The sequence below is a fragment of the Nasonia vitripennis genome (assembly GCF_009193385.2).
Source record: "Nasonia vitripennis strain AsymCx chromosome 2 unlocalized genomic scaffold, Nvit_psr_1.1 chr2_random0002, whole genome shotgun sequence".
Taxonomy (NCBI): Eukaryota; Metazoa; Arthropoda; class Insecta; order Hymenoptera; family Pteromalidae; genus Nasonia; species Nasonia vitripennis.
In genome coordinates this window covers 2,378,919-2,398,870 of record NW_022279608.1, presented here as the reverse complement: position 1 = coordinate 2,398,870, position 19,952 = coordinate 2,378,919, and the positions used below count along the sequence as shown (strand labels likewise).

General features: G+C 35.0%; 1 protein-coding gene across 16 annotated transcripts in view; it reads right to left on the bottom strand.

Annotated features, from left to right (window-relative positions):
* The window catches only part of LOC100680429 (protein unc-79 homolog), a 2,400,004-nt gene that overhangs the window by 674,503 nt on the left and 1,705,549 nt on the right, over positions 1-19,952 (bottom strand). For all 16 annotated transcript variants that reach the window (XR_004345182.1, XR_004345183.1, XR_004345184.1 and 13 more), the window contains one exon: positions 734-975. Coding sequence is in view for 13 of the 16 variants with exons in the window: in XM_031923950.1 (XP_031779810.1) it covers positions 734-975 (242 nt within the window). In the remaining 3 variants the exon portion in view is untranslated. The remainder of the gene's footprint in view (positions 1-733; positions 976-19,952) is intronic.

Genomic DNA, 19,952 nt, shown 5'->3' with positions numbered 1-19,952 from the left:
AGGTAGCACAGGCGAGTGTGATAATATTCCTCACCATTATGAATCTGTATGATACACATATGGTGTGGAATTGCCGGTCGCACAACTCGCATGTCCTCATTTTGCCTCTTGATATTTTCTTGCGGCGAGCACACATGAAGAGCAGCTCCACATTTTTCTCACGATTTCTGCTCATTTTCGATGTTGGCTGTGTCTCTGTCGACAACTTACTGGTAGACATCACGGCCGAGTCAAATGTGTCCACACGATCGTGTGGACCCGTGGAGGCGGCGGAATTCGCGGATAGGTGCAACTGAACACAAGACTGTTGTAACTTAGTGCCGACAGTTATTTAAAATTAAACGTTAACAAAATTTAAAAAGTTTGTCTAGGACGAACAGTGGCTATTATGGATGAGATGTTCAAGGAAGAAAAAGAAAAGAGCTATCGACGAAATATCTGCAGTAAGAGAGTCAGTACTTACACGCAGGTCAATCTGCAACCTGAATATATTTATTTTTGTTATAAAAACATAGTAACAAACTTTTATTATTTTGATAATTCTCCACTACCTGGTATTTCGGACCTCTATTATTATTAATATAAAATCCATTTTCTCTACTTGACCTGTCGTCATAATTACGACGCAGGTTGGCAAATATGAACTACTGTTGATAAATAATTACGCATCGGACCAACAGAGTGGTGACCGTTTCATTATCATATTACAATTAAAATTATTAAGTATACGTACCCCATTTGGATTTTTCTACTTGAAATATCATATCGTTCAGTTCCACAAGATTCCATATTAAAGTCCTTAATGTTCTGATTTATATTCCTTTTTTTAGCTTTATCAGAAAATTCTGATATGTCATGAAAATTACTTTCATGCTTAAAAAAAAATGGTGGTGATTCCAACGCAATTTGTTTTATTAATTTTTTTGAGCTTTTCAATTGATTCTCTTTAGGATTAATAATAGCAGACGCTATTGACTGAAAAATATACAAATATCACTGCTTGCACAATATATGGTATTTTATAAAGATTTGAAAAAAAAAAAAATTCCAGAGGAAGTTTTATCTTGGTAGTGTTTTCAATTTTATGAAATATGTTTCATAAACGTTAAGAAATATTCAAAATTCGAATGTCTGCAACACCCCGTATAGGCTCCCCTACTGAAAAAAGGCACGTGATTATTATGTGACAACCACGTGATAATCACATGATTTTTGGGCGTTTAATAATAAAATTTTGAAATGTTATTAATATAAAACCTATGTTATCTATTAATTAACGAAATGGACCATTCACAATAGATAGAGGGTTACATTAATGAAAAAAAATTTTCCGACCAAGATTTGAACCCAGAACCTTGGCGTGATAACCCAATGCGTTACTTACTAAGCCATTTGCTCTCTTCAAAGGTTTATGTATAATAGCAATACATATAGAAAGATTTTCATTTTTATCATCATTTATTCTCGTACAAATAAATTTTCTTTTTGAAATAGAAATAAATTTATTGTTATTAAAATCATATTGCTCATATTGATCAGTTTAAAAATTATAAAAAGTCCAATCATGAAATTAATTCATGAAATTATAACGAATTACTTTTTCAATAACAATAAATTTATTTTTTATCAGGAACAGTAAATATAGGCACATAATAGAGACTAACGGAGTCAATTCTCTGCGCAGCATTTTTCGACAGTAGAATTTTCGACGTTGATACATTTTATTATTTAATATTTAATCATCCAAAATCGTTCCAATTAATAATCGAGGTTGAATTTTTAGCTTTCAAAATAAAGGAATAAAGTTAACACGGTCCATTGTGCGGAGAATTGTTTCCTTTAGTATCTATTAAAATCAATTACAATAGTGAGAATGATTAATAAACAGTAATTATAGTTACATGATAAAGACTAACAGAGTCAATTCCCTGTGTATCATGTTTCGACATTAGAATTTTCGACTTTGATACATTTTATTATTAAATATTTAACTATCGAAAATCGTTCCAATGCATAATTCACGGTGAAATTTTAGCTTACAAAATAGAAGTATAGAGTTAACATGGTCCATCGTGTGGGAAATTGACTCCCTTAGTCTCTATCAAAATAAATTACAATAGTTAAAATGATTGATAATCAGTAATTTTAGTAACATAATAGAAACTAACGGAGTTAATTTCCTGCGCAGCATGTTTGGAGAGTAGAAAGAAACTGAAAGTGACAAAACTAAATACAAATTTAATTTATTTTGTATACTAAGAAAATTTAATGTACTCAGTAAAGTAAGAGTTCAAATCATGCGTTTTTAGAAAATGTCCATGCGGATGCGTGTCTGAGAGGGACGAGAGGACGAAGCGACGAGAGCGTAGAGCCAAGAAACGAGATCAAGAGTGTGAAGCCGAGGAAAGAGATCAAGAGTGTAAAGCCGAGAAACAAGGTCGAGGGCGTGAAGCCAAGGAACAAGGTCGAGAAGAAGCCCACCCAGGAGCGCCAGTTGCCAGGAGGATGAGAGTAAGTGAATCTTACTTAGGTACGGTCACGAGATGAGAGTTTTAGTAAAGAGCGCGAAAGCGCGTGCGCGCGCGCGCGCGAGAGAGAGAGAGAGAGCGAGAGAGAGAGAGAGAGAGAGAGAGAGAGAGAAGGTATATGTGTAGCGCGGAGGAATTGCTTATACTTGAATTTAGAAATACATTGTGATTCAATTGTACTCGATAGTGAAGTTATTTTCCCGACCATTCTTGAACATCCCGATTCGAGTAGATGTGACGACTCCCCCTCCAAGATCCAAGTAGAGACAATTTGTCTCGCGGGTTTTGTCACATCACAATTTATGTGTACGTTGTAACTTTAACTCCATCAACTATTTCACTTTTATGAACCTTTTTACTATAAGTTAAATAAACAAATGACTGATTATATTTTACATGATAAATTATTAGTTGTATTTTATTTGCCTTATACAAAACACTATACGGACTAAAATTTTTGCGAAGAACAAGGCAAACTAAAATAACATATTATTATAAACACTATTGTCACATTTAATCTTAATAAATATAGTAATAAATACTGCAGCTAAGTACAAGTACTGCACTAAGCAATTATTGTGCGTTAAGTAAGTCAATCTCTTAACGTTTCAAATCTGTCTTCTGATTTATATTTTTGGCTCTTTTATGGTCGCTAGTGGCGAACAATTTTAAATTTGTGATTTTAGAGAACTCTGAGCATCGTTGCACTTTTTCTCAATATTATCTAAAAAAACAATAATTAATTGCGCGCACAAGTAAAATAAATAAAAAATAATATTATCTGAATTAATAATACGTTAAACTACTTAGATAAAATTGTAATAACCTGCTAGAGTGATTCTACCATTGCTCAGTTTTTATTTATTAAAATTCAGAATAAATTTTCCTGGTAGCATAGGAAATGAGTGATAGTAGTGAATAATGATGAATCAATATTCATAATAATTTAAATCAATTTAATCGATAATTAATTAAAATTTCTTCTTAATTATTATCAATGATATTTTTAAATTATTTTTAATAGAATTACAAACTTTACTTTGTTAGTTTTGCATTATAGAAAAATTATATATCATAATCTATTTTTTTTCTAATACGGCTTTATTATTATTTTTGAATTAGAGAGCAAGCATTTTAAATAATAATTATAATTTTGTTTACAGGTTAAACATGTTATTCTGTTATTCTGCATATAAAACAAAAACCGCTGCCAATTTATTGGCACGTAGCTTCCTCTAACTAAAGTTATAGGTCTGCAAGTTTACTTATTTTGCCTTTCTAAGAAAAACATTAATATAACCAATGAACTAAGATATGTATCAGACTGATGGCTATGTATTGTGAAATTTATTAGTTGATGCATATTTGAAACTAGGCGAAATATTGAATTTATTATGTCGTAGAATTTATTTAATACTTAAATAATTAATTAGGTACCTTGTGGCACAGAGCAGGATAATAGGATAGGGCGAAATCAAAATTGCTATTTAATTGCATTTTCTGATAGAATAATCGTAGTTAATGTACTTTTATGATGAATATTCAAACCCAATGTGACAATGACCATGAAAATATTTACCTTGAAAACAAAATAATTCCCTAATTTCAGCGCTACCCAGGATATATTATCTATACGTCCACGTCGTTGTTCCTGGGTAGCGCTGAAATTAGGGAATTATTTTGTTTTCAAGGTAAATATTTTCATGGTCATTGTCACATTGGGTTTGAATATTCATCATAAAAGTACATTAACTACGATTATTCTATCAGAAAATGCAATTAAATAGCAATTGCAGTATTTCTTAACATTTGACCTTGAAATTACCTTGTGAAGGTCATGAAAAAAATTTTGAAATACCGTTTCGGACGTAAAATTTCCTGTTCTTTCCGAATCTGCTATCAAATATAGGGGTTCCTATGTAAAAAAAAAATTTGACCTTCAAATGACCTTGAAGTTTGAGTTCAAGGTCAAAACTAATTGCACAAAAAGATGTCCCCCTTGATCCTGGACAACTTTCATCTGAACAATTTTTCTGTTCATGGCTTAATTTAGGAGTTATTAGACTGGTTTGATTAAAATGGCCCACCCTGTAGATACGCAGCGCATATGTACGTTGTTTCCTCCTAGATGTAAATTGGCATTCCTGGTCACTAATATAAGGAGATTTCTATTCTGTTAGTATATTGATGAGATGAAGGATAGATTTATAAAGCATTTTACGTTGAAGAGAATTTTCGTTAGTATTGAGTATTGGGTATTGCCTGCGACACACGCGTGTGGCTGGTATTTAAACAGGTCTTACAAAAGTTAAACGAATAATTATTAATATCTTAAAAGAAAGCGCAAATATAACCTACGAAAATACAAGATAGTGATTTTATAGTAACCGGAGATGAAAACACATATATAAGCAAAAACAACATGAAACGTGCTGGTCTTATGGGTATGATTTCTTAGGTTATACAAGATGATTAGTGTTACGTGGTTAATTATTCTAATCGCGATGCGGGATAACCGAGTGGGGCTTGACGTAACCAGCCCACCCGGACGGCGTACAGCGATACTTTTATATCCTTTAGGAGGCAGATTAGTAGTGTTAATTTCTGTGCTGAGTTTCTCAAAAATCGTAGAGATTCTCCGGATCAGTCCACTAGGGATATCCCTGGGTGCACTAGTTAGTTTAAAAATAAATAAAAATGTGCACTTTATACACTTGTTTCTTTGGCTATCTCCTACTGGATTCCTCGCACCTCAGGAATACTGTCATGCATCAATAAACGTGTGAGTCACGTGGCAGCTACAGACTCATAATGGATCAGTGTCAATAGCTTGATGTTCAGATGCATACTGATTTCAGTGGCTCGCGTCGCGAGCAGGCCACGGCAGAGACGCGCTCGAGCAGATAAACTCAGTAACGCGTTTGCATATACGCAACGTAGTTATTGAGAAAGTAGGCGTGGCCACACCGCCGAGTGCCCGTTCACAAAGCTCGCAGCTCACCTGCCTAGCTACAAAAATTAAAATTTGAGGCGCCTGGCCCGGGTTTTCGGAGCAGGCGTGTACGATTTAGTCTCGGCTCTTCTCTCCAGCACAGGTGGCTAGATACTGCTGTTGGAGGTCCAATAAATAAAATATTGTTCAGAGGAAGCAGAAGTTTTAAGAAAAATCGGTTTTTACATTTCAGCTCTTTACTCGAGAACCGCATAACTAAATCGTCTAACATTTTAACAAAAGATAAATTCTTTATGATAAATCACAAAAAAAATGTTGAAGCATTAGACTACATTGTTTTAAAAATATAAGAAATCCAAAAATTTTCAAAAAAAAATAAATAAATAAATAAATAAATCCTTGATATCTTGAGATCCATAGGGGTCTGAAAGATGCGCTAGAACTTAGCCAAAATACATAAAATATCTTCTTCTTCCCAGAATCTCAAGTGCAATAAGGCCTGATTACGTCCGTAATCGACGCACAACAAAAACTCATTTTTTCAGTTTTTGATTTATTATTGAAAAAATAAGTTGTCAAATCACTTGATGGGATATATCTTGGCATATGACCCATCGACATGATTTTTTTCGTAAGGGTATAATGTTTAGTGTTCGAAAATTAGTTTAATATGCGAAGAGAGAGAGAGAGAGAGAGCGAGAAGGTTCGAGAAGCTTGTCTCTCTCCGCCTGTTTCGCGAGCGGTCTTCTGCCGCTTTCGCTGATTTGTGTAGTTCAGTACGTATTGCCGAAACACTGTGAGCGCACGTACTCGCCTCACAGTGTCGTCCGTAACAATATCGTTGTTCACGCGTCGGTACTTTAATACTGTAGCCTTCATTTATATTCCGTAGTTTTAAACACTTGTAAATACACTCTATCTTTCAATAAATATCAAAGCCTTTTCTTACGTCATATTAATTCAAGTTAACGGTTGAGAGTGTTTTTGTTTATTGCCAACTAGTCCTTCGAGATCCACAAGTCTCTAACATCAGTTCGAGAGACTAATTATTTAGTTTTAGAGATATGAATTTATTTTAAAAAATCACCTTTTTATTTATTCTTTTATCAAACAAAGCGGTCGATCCCGAGGACCAAACAAGGAAACGTAGATAATTTTATTCTCTTTCAAATGCATTTATGCTGAATTAATAAATTAAAATACGCAATATAGTGTTTTTCAAAAATCAAAAAATGGCCATATAGTAAAATAGTTGAGAAAATAAAAAATAAAACTAAAAAATAAAAAAACTGTTTTTTCCGAATTTAGAATCCGAAAATAGATATGCATGTCAAATTTTATTGATATTGACACACACACACACACACACACATATATATATATATACACACATCCATACGGACATTTTCAAAAAACACTCGATTTGAACTTTCAATATACCAAAAAGTAATTTCTAGAAGTTTTGACAAAACTTAAAATTTTACTATTACAAAGCTTTCTCTTGGAGAAAGCAAAAAATGTAAAACCCCTTACTAAAATAATGTGCAGAGATATGTGCATAAATCTTTGCAGAGATTTCTGCACAGATCTTTGCACAGATCTCTGCATTTATACCAAATCTACAGGTGACAAAGTATACTCCTTGAATTTAGGCCTAAAAGAACCATAAAGAATCCTACTGACAGTAAACAAATTTACAAAGCATTGCACCGATTGCAACAATTGCCCAGCAGGTATAATAAAGGTTTTAGCATGGTAAAGTTAAAGGTATTTAAACTAAATATCGCTAGAAAAAATTTTAAATGATTTACTTTGATACTTTGATTTTGTCATTTTTACTCATAATTATTTATTTCAGGATTTAGAGGTGTTGTGTCCCACACACACACACACACACACACACACACACACACACACACACACACACACACACACAAACCGTGAAAATGCCGATACCCTGTATTTAGCGCGTCCCCTGGGTGGTGGATAGGGAAATGCTCATCGGGGCGTTAAAAGTCTCCTTAACTGGCCGAAGGGTAACGCAGAAATATAATATGCTCTGCAGACCAAACATGTTACGGGAAGAAACCCCGAAATTAAATTACTACTTCAGGTACGTCGAGCAACAGAGCTCAGTCCCGCGACCGATTCCGATCAGATCCGCTGACCCCTGCTGCATGTAGACGCGCAGATGATATGGAATTGGAGATCGATGCAGACAAAGATAAAAACGCTGTTTGCATAACGCAAAGGAATGCGCACTTGGGCCGCCTTAGCACTAGAATCGAAGAATTGATAGACTATGTCAAGAACGAGCACAATATGCAAAAACAAATTAAAGACCTTACCTTAAGCATAAGAGCAAGCTATAGGAATCTCTGCATGGCAGATGCTAACTCACAGCAATGCCAACTCCCGGGAACTCGGGGGAGAGAAACACAGACAGCCCAAAGTCTTAGATCTCGAAAGGCAAGTACAACAAAGGAAGCCCCATCTGCTCCACAGGATAGAAATGGAGGAAATAAATGAGAGGATAATTGACCTAAAAAGGCAGCGTGGCAGAAAGTCGTCAAAAGAAAGTGAAACAAAAAGGAGAAAACGGCGAGCAAAGCGGATAAATGTGTCCCTGACGTTACAAACCAGAATAGGATCAGCAATGATAAACCGAAGCGGGCAAGACTTTAAAGACCGAATGCGTTGATCATTAAGGCTGCAGAAGGAAAGAAAAAATTTCATCTTACAATCTAGGAGATAGCGTAAATAAAATACATAGAACAGTAGCAAAAGATCTTTTTATAGAGCTTAAACGCACTAGAGAAGTTAAAACCTCGGACTTCAGACAATAGAAGGATTGCAGCAAAAAGAAACCATTAAAGTGAGAGATCTGGACATGCTTACTTTAAAGGAGCAGGTACTAGAAGCACTACAAAAGGGAATTGGCGAAGAGAACATCATAGAAGTCTCTACGATAAAATCTAAGAAAAGGATGAACGGTGACACGCAGATTGCAGTGATACGGGTACCAGCTGTTATAAATGCCTAGGTTTTGACCATATCGGCAGAAACTGCTGAGTAACTAAAGATAGAAGTGAGCTTTACTTTAAATATGGAAAAGATGCGCACAAAGAAAAGAAGTATAAGAACCAACCCAACTGTGTACTCTGCAGAAGAGGCACAAGACAGAAGGGTGACCACGCAGTTGGTAGCTACGCATGCCCAGTTTACCGAGCTGCAGTAGAAGCCACTGAAAGACAAAAAAGAAGAAAATAATGCAGTTTAATATAAACCACTGCGTGACTGCACAGGACCTACTGAGCCAGTATGTCCGTGAAACAGAGATCGACATAGCCATCGTCTGTGAACAATACAGAGACCTGGACAAACCATCGTGGAATATGGACAGTACTATGGTAAAGAGTTGATATAGGAATGTGGAGACGACGCTTTTCACAAAAAAAAGATGACAAGACGTAATAAAGGATTCGTACGCGCTAAGGTCGCAGGCGTACAATTCAGATAACTGTTAGACTGGCTTGTGCAGGATGCTGTTGAAAGAAAACTGGTACTGATAGCAGGCGATTTCAACGCCTGGACTGTAAAGTAGGGCAGTCAAAGGAAGAACAAAAGAGTACGAGCGATATTGGAAGGGGTCCATCATAGATCTCACGTTTGTTAGCCACTGCGTGATTTGCTTAGTTAGATTGTAGACGGTGAGCGATAATTACACAAATAGTAGCCATTAAGCGATAGTAATTGAAATAGAAATATCAAAACAGAGATCCAACGGGAGGGCAACAACAAAAAGAATCAGTTAGTAAACGAAGGATTATGATAAGAAGACATTCCTGCTGGCTCTAAAAGAAATACAGCTGTTTGGATCTGCGTATAATAAGGTCAAGCAGGTCATAGGAAATATTACCCAAGCCTGCGACGCAACGATGCCACTCCCCTGGGCTCATAATGATAGACAACTGCCAGTATACTGATAGGATAAAGAAATTGACGCTGCCCGCAGCGAGTGTCATTGAATCAGAAAACAGGAACAGCGGGCTAGGAAGGAATACTACAAGACTGGTCAAGGTCACGAAGTAGTAGACGCCCGAAACAAAGAAATGAAGAAAAATAAACAAATACTAAAGAAAAAAAACTGAGAAACTAAACGACAGTGCCTTAAAAAGTGACAGGACGAGGTTGATCTAGATCTCTGGGGGCGAATATGCCAAGTAGCAATGTAGAAGATAAAGGGAGAATATATACCCCTTTCTAAAAGCTTAGAATTGTTGGACCGTGATGTGACTACGCTGGTTTCTCTTCAAGTGAAAGTAACATCTATCCCTGAAGCAAAGGCAAATGACGAAATCATTTCAACAATCACCACAAAAAATTACTGTATAAAAGGAAGTTTGAAAATCTGCGAAGGAACAAACCCTAGCTGAGTGGCAGAGACGATGGGACTCCAGTAAAAAGGGGCGAAGGATGCACCGCCTCATACCGCGTATTGTTGACTGGACCAAAAAACGATACGGGAAATTAAATTATTACCTTGCGCAGTTCTTGAGCGGACATGGGTACTTTCGAGCCTACCGACACCGTTTCATGATAGAGGACAACCTGAATTTCCTAATATGTTTCGAAGCAAATGAAGATGTAAAGCATGTCTTCTGTGACTGTTCGCGATATGAAATGAAACGAGAAGACTTCAAGTGTTCCCTTTAGACTAAGGTGACACCTGAGTCAATAATGACAGCTATGCTGATGTCGAAAGATAATTAGTGCGCAGTAAACAATTACGTGCTGAGTAAGCAGCTGTTGCTAGACGAAGGCCACTAGGTAGTAGATAAGAAACGCTCCTCAGACCGATGCTATGGAATGTAGGTAACTAAGTTAAGCCCAGACTCCCTTGCCCGATGCAGAAGAACGTAGGTGTCGAGGTTGAGTCTGTCCAGAGGATGATCAGGGTTGATTCTGTCCAGAGGATGATCAGGGTTGATTCTGTCCAGAGGATGATCAGGGTTGATTCTGTCCAGAGGATGCTGCTCGAAGTAGTCCGGACTATGCTGCTGAAAGCAGACGGTTGGACGATGGAGAATGAAGAAGACGAGTTTGATCCTAAACCCCTTATTACCTTGGTGGATGGGGGATGTATAGAAACGTTAAACTTTAAATGAGAAGCCAACTAGGATAATTAACCGGCCCCACGGAACTATTGTTCAACGATAGTACCTGTGGAGATCTGGCGTCGGAGGGCCACTTGTGCAGAGCTTGCTCTGCGTACGTCACATAAAAAAAAAAACACACACACATACACAGCTATCCGCACGGACACTTTCTAAAATCGCATGATTCTAGCTCTAAACATCTCCAAATGTGTTTCTACGAAGTTTTAGCGAAACTGAAAATTTTACCATTGCAAAGTTCTTCTAGGAGGAAGCCAAAATTTCTTTTATGATCTGATGAAATAGTAAACTGCTGCCAATTCATTGTACGTAGCTTTCTTAAACTGAATTTATGATTTTGATAAATAAAATATTGTTTAAATATTATACAGTATGTAAATGCTTCTTTAAGACACACATTAAACAGGAACAGACTACAAGTGAATCAAGTTACAGAATCTATCGTTTAGTCTTAAAGATATATAAGAACAAAAAAAGGACAAAATCACTTGATTTTGTAGCAAATCGAGATTTTTCGCCCTTTCCAGACTTTTAATCTAAGCAACTATTTAACCTACCAGGAATTAAATTGAAGATATTATCTCATACCTTGATCCTATAAATACGCATTCTTTGTTTGCGCTCTCAGACGTTGAGTTCAAGTAATAGTACGTATGTAGTTAAGGATTGGCTAGTTTTCATTATTATTCCTTAAGTAATTTTCTTATAAAATAATTTAAATTGTCCAACAAGCATTGTTTCAAGCTTGATTTCACCGGATCATTGTTTTTGTGTTTTATATATGCTATGGAATAAGACAAAAGTGGTCGCGGAAATGTAACATCTAACTTTTTTTTTCGTATTTTTGAGCACTGGTCAGAACTGACTGTTTACTGTTGATTTCTCCAAGATACGAAAGATTTAGTAGGCTTTTTGGTATAAATAAATTAAAATAGCCCACTTCACTTTATTGGTACACAACATGCTATTACTGATACAAAGCTTTAATTTTGAGAAAACAGTAATTACTGGGACCGCGCGCCTAAATCAAAAAACCGTTCTGCAGTCCCCTTCAAGTATGCGGATGTCCTGGGGAAAATCCGAAAAAAGTAAACTCGGACACCACTGGAATGATGGTAGTGCGAGTCAAGCAAACAATAAGTGGAGACGTCCTTCTCACTGGGAAAAAGATCTGACAGGATAGCGTTTACTGCGGAAGTGGGAAAAGCAGTGCTTGGTCTTGGACAGATCAAAAGAAAGTATGGAACGAACAACTCTGAAAATAAGGGATATGGACTCAAAAGCTGAGATGAGAGCAGCAATAGAAGGAGCCTTCGGAAAGCCAGACTATGGCAGGAGGGTGACCTATTAAAACTTAACATAGAAAGCGTTAAAATGGCCATAGTGATACTCGATAAAAGACAGGCCAAGGAGCTCCTAGAGATAGGGCACATCCACGTGGACCTTGTAAGTTGCAGAATCAGAAAGCGTGTGAAGGTAGTGCGGTGCCACAAGTTCCTAGGCTTCGGACACTGGAAGGATAAGTACAATGGAGCAAATAGGTTGAAACGGTCCGCGAAGAATTAGTGCGCAAGGTAAAATGTCAAACCTCAAAGAAGAAGCCAACTAGGCTAATTAACTCTTCCTAATCCACATCAAAGAAAAACACATACACGCAAAGCTATTTGCACGGACATTTTCTACCTCATGTAACCATAAATGTCCTCAAAACCTTCTGAGCTTCAGTAAGCGAATTATAAAGTTTAACAAAAACAATAATGTTCACTCATACAGGGTATACAGTGTGAGAGACAAGAAATTTGAATCCTAATATCTTTTAAATTAAACGGTTTCATAAGCTGCAAAAAAAACTTAGCCGAGTTTATAAAATAATTGATCATTCCTAAAATTTCAACTCAATTAACGCCTTTTTAGGCACGACTGCGACACGAAAGTGCCTTATAGTTTCGTGCACGAAAAATGTGTGAGATGTGATATCTCACGCAATTTTCGACCGATCGGGCTGAAATTTTGAGAGAAGTCTCAAACCTTAAAACTAATTTATTTTATCCCGATTGTCTACGTTTTTTCAAATGCAGGCACAATTTTTTCAATTTTTGCGTGTTTTTTAAATAACAATTTTGGTGTTACACGATTATCTCTGAGAAACTTTTATCAATTAGGCGACTTTTATCAAAAATTTGTGTGCAAACTTCCTCGTAATAGTAAGGTGCCAAGTTTATTTTGGACTTGAACCTGCATGTATACGCAGAATGCGGTCACATCCAAACATCGCTAAAAACGGTTTTTTTGGCTCTAACTCGAATTCTATGAATTCTACAACAAAAAAAGTTGAAACGAAAAATTGTAGATCTCGAAGGAATACAACTTTTTTCTTTCAACACTCAAGCGTGAAAATGCTTTTAATTCGAAGTAACAGGCCAAAATAGATTTTTTATAGCAATAAACCAGTATTTATCATAAAACTTTGAGGCTATACATTTTACATAAAAACCTTAAATATAAAAGTTATAGATATTTTGAAAACACAACTTTATACTGTGACAAACATTTTTTAAAAACCTTTATACATAAACAACAACCTTAAAATCGATTTTTGGTACTGTTGGAGTGTGTGGATAAATAATAACACTGTGAGGTTAATTAATAATCTAATATATTTATAATAGTAGTGGCAATATAGCCCAGTCGGCAGTGCATCCGCTCACATCGGAGTCTTCTAGTCAAGAGAGAGAGAGAGAGTATGTAGTACAGCGCGCTATAGTCTGACTCTACGAACGAGAGTGTACAGTGTAGTATACGCGATTAGAGTATAGTCGCGAGGCATGCGCGATACGCTTGCTCTCGCGTGAGCTTGTCTGACTGCCCGAAATCGTCGCAAACCAATAGATGGCGCGACGAGTACCATTTTAAGTATTACGACTGTATAAATTCACATATTACAACAGGTACATATAATTGAATAACAATTGTGGTGTGACACGCCCTATCTGGTCCAAAAGCTTTAATTGATTGCCTGCTGCTCGCACGAAGCGCAAGCATCAGGCAATATCAAGGCGAGCGTGCCTTACACGCAAAACGCGGAGCGTAAGGCCGTAAGGTCGCGTGTGGCGCACTAGTTACTACTGTAATCGTACGACATACAAAATCCATCGTTTTTAGTTTTCGATTTTCAGCTTGCAAACTAGTCGTCAAAATGTTGAACTATTTTGTCAAAATAGTTGAACATTTTGACAATAGGTAGATATTATCGTTCTACATTATCATAATTTTTTTCAGAACGTTTGACTATTTAGTTTCCAAGATATGATTATTCTTGAAAGAAAACACCCTTTTTATCACAAAAATTGAACGATACGGTCAATCTAGAAAATTATGCGGAAAAGAATAGCCAATTTTATGCTTTTTTAGATACAATATTGTTGAATATATTGTATAAATCATATCATTACAAAAAAGCAAAAATACATCTTTTCAAAATTCGAAAAATAGCTATAATATGTCCATAAAAAGGTCAGAATGATCCAAATAAGTTTTCAAGTTCTCCAAAAGTCTGAAAATCGATAACTTTTAGAGAACTGCATGGAGAACTCTAAAGATAAGTTTTTAGAACTTTCTGATACTTCGCTCTAAGAAGACATCTTTGGAGTTTTATAAAAATCTGAAAATGGACAACTTTTAGAACGCTTGATAGACATCTTTCAAAGATAAGTTAGAAGAGATGGCTGAAATAAAAAAAGAAATTAACAACGCCCACTAAAATTTTTTACAAAAAATAGTCAGTAGTTCACATAAAATATACGTAAATGTGTGTATATAATTATGTACATATGTAGGTGTGCGTATGCATAAACGTGGAAATCAGTACATGCGTTACAAAAAATATGGTCTGCACCAAGGGCTAAGTCGGCTTTTTGGCCTCGTGTGGTTGCAGTACACGTCTGCAGCTCGTAAACGCCCTCGCCTTGACTCGTACTGCCAACTTCACACTCGGCCTAAAAAGCCCATTTTACGCCCTTGATACACAAAATACTATTATAACTTGATGTAAATGGAAAAAAGTTTTTTAAACAATTTTTCCATTTAACTATTTTTTGTAGAATGCTTAGAATTCAAGTTAGAGCCAAAAAACCGTTTTTCACAATTTTTGGAGGTGACCGTATCCTGCGTATACATGCAAAATCAAGCCTAAAATAAATTTGGTATCATACTATTATGAGGAGAGTTCGCACACGAATTTTTAGCCCGATTGATTAAAGTCTCTCAGTGATAATTGTGTAACACCAAAATTTTTATTCAAAAACACGCAAGGATTGAAAAAATTCGGCCCGCATTTCCAAAAAACGTAGAGGACCAGAATAAAAAAAAATTAGTTTTTTAGTTTGTGCAAGAGGAGGCTTTTCCCAAAATTTTACATTTTTCATGCACGAAACTATAAGGCACTTTCGTGTTGCGGCCGTGCCTAAAAACACTTTTCATACTCGATACAGTATTTTTGTTAGTGCTGCTGTTCAAAAAAAATTAGATTTCAAATAAATTGAAATTTGCAGGTCCATGAAATGAATGTTAGACAGCTAAATTATAAAAGTAATTATATATATATATATATATATATATATATATATATATATATATTATAGTGGTAGCATTAGTAATATAATAGTTTCAATAATAAAAAAAAATATATATTTTTAATACTTGGTACGGTATTTTTAATAATGTCGTAATAATGTCGTAGATAGTGAACAACAGGAAAATGACACTCCACACAACAAAACAAAGCCAGAAACTGAACACAACAGAAGACCAATCACAAGACGTGATCCACAAATTCCACTGAACCATCTAAAACCGCAATCCTCTGCATTGTCACCAGCCAACAATAGGTTTCAAAATGAATCGATGCAAAAAGAACGGACATGCGGTAATATTGAAAATTTTAACAAAGCTATAAACAATAAGAAGGACTTTATCATGCATGTAAACATTCGTAGTATGAATGCAAATTTTGATAAGCTGAAAATTTTAATAGAAAGTTTAGCTATCAAACCAGCGATTGTGATATGTTCAGAAGCTTTTGAGCAAGTTAATTATAATTTCTATCAACTGAATGGTTCAGATTATGAATATAAAACTTATTATAACGAAAGTAGGATAAACAGGAATGATGGAGTCTTTGTTTTTACCAATAGCAATCTAGTCCAAAATACCAAAGTCATTGAAGCAGGGAGAATTAAAATAATAAATACTAGAATAACCTTAAATGATAAAAGCGGTCTTGAAATATCAGCCATGTATAGGTCACATGGGATACCGAAAACAGAATTTATACTAGATCTTAATAAGTACTTAATTTATTAAAAAAATGTAAAGAATCACTTAGTCATAGGTGATTTTAATATTGACCTGCTAGACTGTGATCATTATAGCCAAGATTTTCTATGTAACTTCCTTGATAAGGGATTTATTCAGGGTTTTGTTGGTATTACAAAGCCAGCTATCGGTAAAGCTAAAGGATCATGTCTCGACAACATTTTCATTAAATCTCACAACATTAACACAGCCACATACAAGCTTAAGCATGATCTAACGGATCATTACCCGATTATCATAGCTGTAAATAAGCTAAAGACAGTAACTAAAGAACCGTATGTTTTCTTAAACTACAAAAAAAAAATAAATAACGCTAATTCAAGAAACTGGGATGAAATTAGTTCGATACCTGATCCAAACTTGGCTGTAGAAAAATTGTTAAATGAAATCAAGCAATGCGTAGAATTGTCAAAAACAACAGAAAAGGCTAATAGACAAAATGGTAGAAAAAACTGGATTACCGACGCAATAATAAGATCATGTGAAACCAAAGAATTTTTGTATAATTTGTGGCAACTAGATGTGCAGAATAAACAGCTTAAAATACAGTATAAAACCTACACTAAAATCTTGGATAAGGTAATTACCGATGCCAAAATGAAATATGAATTGAATCTAGTGCAGATTAATTACAACAACCCAAAAAAACTATGGGAAATAATAAATACAAAATTCGGTAAAGTTAAAAAATCTAATGATGCCATAAATTATATAAAGGTTAATGATAGGAAAATTAAGTGCAAATATCGTGAAACCTGTCAACGCAGAACTTAGGCTACCTGACATGAATCCTATGTCGATTTTCTTAAAGCCAACCAGTATGGCTGAAATAATAAGTATAATCAATACGCTAAAACTGAAAAATGGGGGATTTGATAAGATAAATGCCAAGACTTTAAAATTGCTATGTAATCATATAGCAGGTCCTCTGACCCATATTTTCAATAAGTGTATTGAAAAAGCGGTATGGCCTGATGCTCTAAAGAGTGCTGAAGTAGTGCCGATTTATAAATCAGTCGAAAAACGTAAGATCACGAATTATCGACCTATCTCTCTTATATCTAATGTTGCAAAAATTCTTGAGCGAATTATGTATAATAGAATAAATGATTTTGTAGAAAAGAGTAATATAATTTCTAAGCAACAATTTGGTTTTATGAGAGGGATTGGCACGAAGGATGCTCTGAACTACCTAACCAATGTATTATATAATAATATCAATAAGAGTAAGCCTACGATAATAACCTTTTTTGACCTGGCGAAGGCTTTTGATACTGTTGACCACAGTATACTACTGGCCAAATTATATCGTATTGGAATCAGGGGTCAAGCGTTGGATCTCCTTTCCAGCTATCTAAATGATAGATATCAAGTAGTCAAAATAGACGGTAATGAAAGTGATCGAACTTTAGTTAACACAGGAGTCCCGCAAGGAACGATATTAGGACCGCTACTATTTATTCTGTATATTAATGATGTCTTAAAGGAGATTCCCCCCGAGTCCATAATTTCTTATGCAGATGATACTGCTATTATAGCTACAGTTAAGACTGGATAGAAGCTCAAGTAAACATGAACAATTTCTTAAGTGTAATTGCCGAGTGGCTGGCAGTAAACAAGTTGTCCTTAAATGTAGGAAAAACAGTGTGCATGACTTTTGGAAGTAATATTGGAAGCGTACCAGCTCAGATAAATGTTAAAATTCTTGATAAAAGTATAACTAGGGTAGAGAACTTTAAATATTTAGGAGTTGTCTTTGATAGTAATCTAAAGTGGGATAACCACATGCAATATATAGTTGGAAAAACTAAATACCTAGTCTATATTTTTTATAAAATCTCTAAATCAATGCCCATAGAGACTCTCAGAATGATTTACTACGCATTTTTTCATAGTATTATAACTTATGGCATCATTGCTTGGGGCGGTGCATATAGGAATAGCCGAGACCAAGTTCAAAAATTACAAAACAAAATTTTAAAAATCATCAATAAAAATAACTTTTTGTTACAAGACAATCCATTAAATATAGGACAACTGTTTGCTTTCGAAGCTCTTAAACTACACTACTATGATCTCAAAGAAAAATTCTTAGCATCAGATAGTGTTACTAGGAATAGAAGTATTATTATACCAAAAACAAATAAGAGAATCAGCAATAAGAACAGCTATATGAAAGCAATTAATGTATATAATGAGCTTCCTAATCGACTAAAAGTATTAAATATAAATAAATATCCTCAAAAGAAAATCATAAAAGACTGGATACGATACAACTGTTAGAAAAATAATAAAAGGAAAAAATTGTTTCTGTATGCAATACACAAATTTGTTATTAGAAGCTAATGCCAAATGTATATATCTTAGTTTTAAGTTTTAATTTTAAGTTTTGTTTATATTTTTCTTTTCCTTTGTAACCAGACTGCGAACAGGTAATTTTATTTACCTCTGCAGGTTTCCAGGTATAAAATACATACCTTGTAAATTTCTTCTGGTAATAATAAATAAATAAATCTACTGTAACTATTTACACTATACACTGTTTCTACCGAGAATAATTAATACCATACAAAATCACTGACCGAAATTGATGACATTTTCCTATAAAAATAAGTGTTTTTAGTCACTTGCCACGGCTTTGTGGAAGATCCGGACCGACTTCTTTACTTTACCCGGGCTTAAATAGTACATTACGATACGTGTGACTTAAATGGCTCTTTTTTACACGGCGCAGTTAGCAGATAAACACGGTGCAAAAAAGGACTACTTTACTCACAGATAAGCGTGACTTAACAGCGGGTTTTAGCCACACTGTGCTATAAATGTAATTTAATGTTGTTAGCAACAAGTACAGTGTGAAAAATATTAATTAAATTTATTAGCCACGTATACAACGTATGGATAATAATATTTAATTAATATTTTTTGGAAATATCTTTCATTACTTCTGATGGGGCATGCTTAAGGTAGATTTTTAACCCGGGTGGAGGAAAGAAGACGGTCCAGATCTTTCACAAAGCCGTGGCAAGTGACTAAAAACACTTATTTATATCGTAATAATTCATGAATCTCGGTCAGTGATTTTGTATGGTATATATATGACATTTTTTGGTAGAAATAGTGTTCATTGTAAATATTTCCAGTAGATATTTTTTGTTTTTGAATTTACTTCAAATGAAAAAAATTTTATTAGGCGAATATTTTGTTATTTTTTTGCAGGATTTAACCCAGGCTAGACCCCTTAAGTCATTCTTAAAGAAATCTCACAAAAAATAATTTATGAGATTCTTTGAAATGCACTATCTCTTTGTCGAGTGTCTAAAAGTTATTCATTTGAAGGCTTTTAAAAAGTCTTTTAAAGGACTGGTTTTAGGATATTTAAAATGTTTCTGATGTTTAGTAACTTATTGGAAAGATGTCTACTCGATAGCTTTCAGAAAATCTTGAAGAGATGATTTGAAACAAGATAAGTTTCTAGACGTTCTCTTTTAGATGGATTTTGCAGACAAATGTTAACTTCAAAGATCTATCAAAAGAGACCGAAAGATGACTCAAAAGTCTTCCAATGTCCAACCATATAAAGCTCAAAAAGTCAACTATAAGATCACTTTCTAAAGAAAAAGTTTTTGTTAGTAATGCAAATCTAAGATTTGCATTACTAACAAAAACGATACATTTCCTGTGGCTACAAATCTCCAAAACTGTCGAAATACACTACATCGTTGCCTCGTTTTCGATAGGCGGCCCAATGCGTGCCTGGTCCGCTTTTATCGTCAAGATTCACGATTGCTGATTCGCGATAGTGTGACCCACTCGCTGGTAGTGCATTTCGCATGTAAACGCCCCGAAAATATGGAATTTTCAAGATGCGTGCCTATTTTAGAAGATCGGCGTCAGTTAGTGCGCGTTGCGGCAATTCGA